We start from the raw sequence: 6,032 nt of genomic DNA, 5'->3' as shown, positions 1-6,032 counted from the left end.
CATAGAGCAGGTCAGCAGCAGGAAGCATGAAGTGCTCTAAAACTTGCTGGTAGACGGCTGCGTTGACCCTGGATCTCAGCAAACAGAGTGGACCGACACCAGCAGATGACATGGCACCCCAAACCATCACCCAACCATGCAAATTTTTCATTTCCTTTGGAAATCGAGGTCCCAGAGTCTGGAGGAAGACAGGAGAGGCACAGGATCCACGTTGCCTGAAGTCTAGTGTAAAGTTTCCACCATCAGTGATGGTTTGGGGTGCCATGTCATCTGCTGGTGTCGGTCCACTCTGTTTCCTGAGATCCAGGGTCAACGCAGCCGTCTACCAGCAAGTTTTAGAGCACTTCATGCTTCCTGCTGCTGACCTGCTCTATGGAGATGGAGATTTCAAGTTCCAACAGGACTTGGCGCCTGCACACAGCGCAAAATCTACCCGTGCCTGGTTTACGGACCATGGTATTTCTGTTCTAAATTGGCCCGCCAACTCCCCTGACCTTAGCCCCATAGAAAATCTGTGGGGTATTGTGAAAAGGAAGATGCAGAATGCCAGACCCAAAAACGCAGAAGAGTTGAAGGCCACTATCAGAGCAACCTGGGCTCTCATAACACCTGAGCAGTGCCAGAAACTCATCGACTCCATGCCACGCCGCATTAACGCAGTAATTGAGGCAAAAGGAGCTCCAACCAAGTATTGAGTATTGTACATGCTCATATTTTTCATTTTCATACTTTTCAGTTGGCCAACATTTCTAAAAATCCCTTTTTTGTATTAGCCTTAAGTAATATTCTAATTTTGTGACACACGGAATTTTGGATTTTCATTTGTTGCCACTTCAAATCATCAAAATTAAATGAAATAAACATTTGAATGCATCAGTCTGTGTGCAATGAATAAATATAATGTACAAGTTACACCTTTTGAATGCAATTACTGAAATAAATCAAGTTTTTCAAAATATTCTAATTTACTGGCTTTTACCTGTATACCATGAGGAAGTAGCATGTAGTACATAGCATGAGGAAGTACTTAGCATGTAGTACATACCATGAGGAAGTAGCCCATGAGGAATACGGGCATGAGGATGAGGATGATGAGATGATCCAGTAGAGAAAGGTTCTGTTTGGCAACATAGTGTAGACACGTACGATGCTTCTACACAACAATACACAACAACATTACATAACAACAATACACAACAACAACAACAACAGTAATGATACACAACAAGAACAGTAACGATACACAACAAGAACAACAACAGTAATGATACACAACAAGAACAGTAACGATACACAACAAGAACAACAAGAATTAACAATACACAACAAGAACAAGAACAACAGTAATGATACATATCAAGAACAACAATGATACACAACAAGAAGAACAGTAATGATACAAACCAAGAAGAAGAACAGTAATGATACACAAGAAGAAGAAGAACAGTAATGATACAAACCAAGAAGAAGAACAGTAATGATACACAACAAGAAGAAGAACAGTAATGATACACAACAAGAAGAAGAAGAGTAATGATACACAACAAGAAGAAGAACAGTAATGATACAAACCAAGAAGAAGAACAGTAATGATACACAACAAGAAGAAGAACAGTAATGATACACAACAAGAAGAAGAAGAGTAATGATACACAACAAGAAGAAGAACAGTAATGATACACAACAAGAAGAAGAACAGTAATGATACAAACCAAGAAGAAGAACAGTAATGATACACAACAAGAAGAAGAACAGTAATGATACACAAAAAGAAGAACAGTAATGATACACAACAAGAAGAAGAAGAGTAATGCTACACAAGAAGAAGAACAGTAATGATACACAAGAAGAAGAAGAACAGTAATGATACACAAGAAGAAGAAGAAGAAGAAGAGTAATGCTACACAAGAAGAAGAACAGTAATGATACACAAGAAGAAGAAGAACAGTAATGATACACAAGAAGAAGAAGAAGAAGAGTAATGCTACACAAGAAGAAGAAGAACAGTAATGATACACAAGAAGAAGAAGAACAGTAATGATACACAAGAAGAAGAAGAAGAAGAGTAATGCTACACAAGAAGAAGAAGAACAGTAATGATACACAAGAAGAAGAAGAAGAACAGTAATGATACACAAGAAGAAGAAGAACAGTAATGATACACAAGAAGAAGAAGAAGAAGAGTAATGCTACACAAGAAGAAGAAGAACAGTAATGATACACAAGAAGAAGAAGAAGAACAGTAATGATACACAAGAAGAAGAAGAACAGTAATGATACACAAGAAGAAGAAGAAGAGTAATGATACACAAGAAGAAGAAGAACAGTAATGATACACAACAAGAAGAAGAACAGTAATGATACACAAGAAGAAGAAGAAGAGTAATGATACACAATAAGAAGAAGAACAGTAATGATACACAAAAAGAAGAACAGTAATGATACACAAGAAGAAGAAGAAGAGTAATGATACACAAGAAGAAGAAGAAGAGTAATGATACACAAGAAGAAGAAGAGTAATGCTACACAAGAAGAAGAAGAACAGTAATGATACACAAGAAGAAGAAGAAGAGTAATGATACACAAGAAGAAGAACAGTAATGATACACAAGAAGAAGAAGAACAGTAATGATACACAAGAAGAAGAACAGTAATGATACACAAGAAGAAGAAGAACAGTAATGATACACAAGAAGAAGAAGAGTAATGATACACAAGAAGAAGAAGAGTAATGATACACAAGAAGAAGAAGAACAGTAATGATACACAAGAAGAAGAAGAAGAGTAATGATACACAAGAAGAAGAAGAACAGTAATGATACACAAGAAGAAGAAGAACAGTAATGATACACAAGAAGAAGAAGAACAGTAATGATACACAAGAAGAAGAAGAAGAAGAAGAAGAAGAAGAACAGTAATGATACACAAGAAGAAGAAGAACAGTAATGATACACAAGAAGAGGAAGAAGAAGAAGAAGAAGAAGAAGAAGAAGAAGAAGAGTAATGCTACACAAGAAGAAGAAGAAGAAGAAGAAGAAGAAGAGTAATGATACACAAGAAGAAGAAGAAGAAGAAGAAGAGTAATGCTACACAAGAAGAAGAAGAAGAAGAAGAAGAAGAAGAAGAAGAAGAAGAAGAAGAAGAAGAAGAAGAAGAGTAATGCTACACAAGAAGAAGAAGAAGAAGAAGAAGAAGAAGAGTAATGATACACAAGAAGAAGAAGAAGAAGAAGAAGAGTAATGCTACACAAGAAGAAGAAGAAGAAGAAGAAGAAGAAGAAGAAGAAGAAGAAGAAGAAGAAGAAGAAGAAGAAGAGTAATGCTACACAAGAAGAAGAAGAAGAAGAAGAAGAAGAAGAAGAAGAAGAAGAAGAAGAAGAAGAAGAAGATATTTGACCTTATTGCGAAGGCCCGGGTCAGCTCCCTTGTCTAGCAGGAAGCGGACGGTGCTCAAGTTGCTATGGCGACAGGCGGCGATGAGGGGCGTGTCCCCCGTGATGTCATCCTGCAGGTTGATGACGGCAGGCTGGGCGCTCAGGACGCCACTCAGACCATCCATGTCTCCCTGGTACGCATACTGACATGCTGCCTGCCACACCCATTACCATCTCATTAACATCTCATTACCATCTCATTACCATCTCATTAGCAGCTCATTACCATCTCATTACCATCTCATTACCATCTCATTAGCATCTCATTAGCAGCTCATTACCATCTCATTAGCATACTCACTCTACCAGTTTGACCAGCACCATGCATGCGCACGCAATGTTCCAGCATAACATGATGAGTGAGTACACATACTGACATGCTGCCTGCCACACCCATTACCATCTCATTACCATCTCATTAGCATACTCACTCGAGCAGTTTGACCAGCACCATGCACGCGCACGCAATGTTCCAGCATAACATGAGTCCAAATAAATAAAGTGTTTTATGAGCTTATTGTTGTTAACAATCCTTCATTGGGAAGTTTGAAAGGAAAGGCTAATCTTTCCTGTGATAAAATGGCAACCAAGGTCATCAAAAAGGTCAACCAACGAACAAGATTTCTCTACAGAATCTCCTCTCTGGTCAACAAAAGCACCATGAGGATTATGGCGGGAACTCTCGTTCAACCCTTTTTCCATTACGCATGCACCTCCTGGTACCCTAGCACCTCCAAAACCCTCAAATCTAAACTCCAAACATCCCAGAACAAGCTAGTCAGATGACTTCTAGACCTCCACCCCAGATCACACCTCACTCCTACCCACTTCTCCAAAGTGGGCTGGCTCAGGGTGGAGGACAGAGTCAAACAACTTGCACTGAGCCTAGTCTATAAAATCCGCTACACCTCCCTGATACTCAAGTACATGTCAAACTACTTCCTTAACCGCCATAACCACAACACCAGGGGGAGCTCCACTAACCACGTTAAACCCACATTCCCATCTAACAAAGGTCTTAACTCATTCTCCTTCTATGCCACATCAATGTGGAATGCACTCCCAACAGGTGGAAAAGAAAGGGCATCTCTATCCTCCTTCAAAAGCACACTAAAAGAACACCTTCAGGCAACTTCAACCCTAAACTAACACCCTCCCTTCCACATCCCACCTCCCCGGATTGTAAATAATCAAATTCTTATGCCTTCTGATCTCTCTCTCTCTCTCTCTCTCTCTCTCTCTCTCTCTCTCTCTCTCTCTCTCTCTCTCTCTCTCTCTCTCTCTCTCTCTCTCTATGTCCACTACTTGCTGTCCATATCCTACCAAGTCACACCTACACTCTTTCAATGTCCATTTCTCTGTTCTCAATTGTTGATGACTGATGATAACAACCAAACTTACCCCCCCCCCCCCTCCATATCCCACACCCCGAATTGTAAATAATGTAAATAATTCAATGTATACACCCTGATGATGATCTTGTGTGATGACTGTATTATGATGTTAGTATATATGATAGCATATATTTGTATCATGAATCAATTTAAGTGGACCCCGACTTAAACAAGTGTAAAAACTTATTGGGGTGTTACCATTTAGTGGTCAATTGTACGGAATATGTACTTCACTGTACAATCTACTAATAAAATAGAATATGTACTTCACTGTGCAATCTACTAATAAAAGTTTCAATCATTCAATGAAAAGTTTGAAAGAAAAAGGAAAGCTGTTACCTGCGAGTACACCTGTCCCATGTCTGCCAGCACCAACACCTGACGAGTCTGCAACACGCCCTACATTTTCAAAATAAGAGAGCTGTAACTGTTGCTACTAATAATTATTATAATTTGTTTTATTTCTCTAAAAACAGAATAATAAGTTAAGTTCATAAAAAGGGAATTCAAATCAAAATGCATAAAAGTTCATAAGAAGATTATATTGAAGTTACTATGATTAAAGTCATTTCATGCCTTTTTCTTCAGTTTGTGGGCATACTTTTATTTTGAAGTGTCTCGTTTGGTCTGTTGTCTACTTCCGGTATGAGTCAACATTTTTGATGCCATGTGAAGGCAGAAAGAGAGACTGACTGGCACAAAGACTCAAAGATGTCACAAAGACTCAAAGGACTCACAAACACTCAAAGATGTCACAAAGACTAAAAGGACTCACAAAGACTAAAAGATGTCACAAAGACTAAAAGATGTCACGAAGACTAAAAGGACTCACAAAGACTAAAAGGACTCACAAAGACTAAAAGGACTCACAAAGACTAAAAGATGTCACAAAGACTAAAAGGACTCACAAAGACTAAAAGGACTCACAAAGACTAAAAGGACTCACAAAGACTAAAAGGACTCACAAAGACTAAAAGATGTCACAAAGACTAAAAGGACTCACAAAGACTAAAAGGTGTCACAAAGACTAAAAGGACTCACAAAGACTAAAAGGTGTCACAAAGACTAAAAGGACTCACAAAGACTAAAAGATGTCACAAAGACTAAAAGGACTCACAAAGACTAAAAGGACTCACAAAGACTAAAAGGACTCACAAAGACTAAAAGGACTCACAAAGACTAAAAGATGTCACAAAGACTAAAAG

General features: G+C 38.6%; 1 protein-coding gene across 4 annotated transcripts in view; it reads right to left on the bottom strand.

Moving 5' to 3' along the window:
• The window catches only part of ankrd22 (ankyrin repeat domain 22), a 19,046-nt gene extending 13,436 nt beyond the window's left edge, over positions 1-5,610 (bottom strand). The window contains exons 1-4 of one of the 4 annotated variants that reach the window (XM_061981204.2): positions 5,429-5,610; positions 5,167-5,226; positions 3,397-3,588; positions 1,046-1,153 (exon numbers count right to left, since the gene is read on the bottom strand). In XM_061981204.2, the coding sequence (XP_061837188.1) occupies positions 1,046-1,153; positions 3,397-3,588; positions 5,167-5,187 (321 nt within the window). In that variant the 5' untranslated portion in view covers positions 5,188-5,226; positions 5,429-5,610. Of the gene's footprint in view, positions 1-1,045; positions 1,154-3,396; positions 3,589-5,166; positions 5,227-5,403 lie in introns of all 4 variants that reach the window. The other 3 variants (XM_061981203.2, XM_061981202.2, XM_061981205.2) reach the window with 3 other exon arrangements.
• Positions 5,611-6,032: the final 422 nt, after the last annotated feature.

This window comes from Nerophis lumbriciformis, linkage group LG32 (genome assembly GCF_033978685.3).
Source record: "Nerophis lumbriciformis linkage group LG32, RoL_Nlum_v2.1, whole genome shotgun sequence".
In the NCBI taxonomy this organism is placed as follows: domain Eukaryota; kingdom Metazoa; phylum Chordata; class Actinopteri; order Syngnathiformes; family Syngnathidae; genus Nerophis; species Nerophis lumbriciformis.
This window is presented reverse-complemented; position numbering and strand designations above follow the sequence as displayed.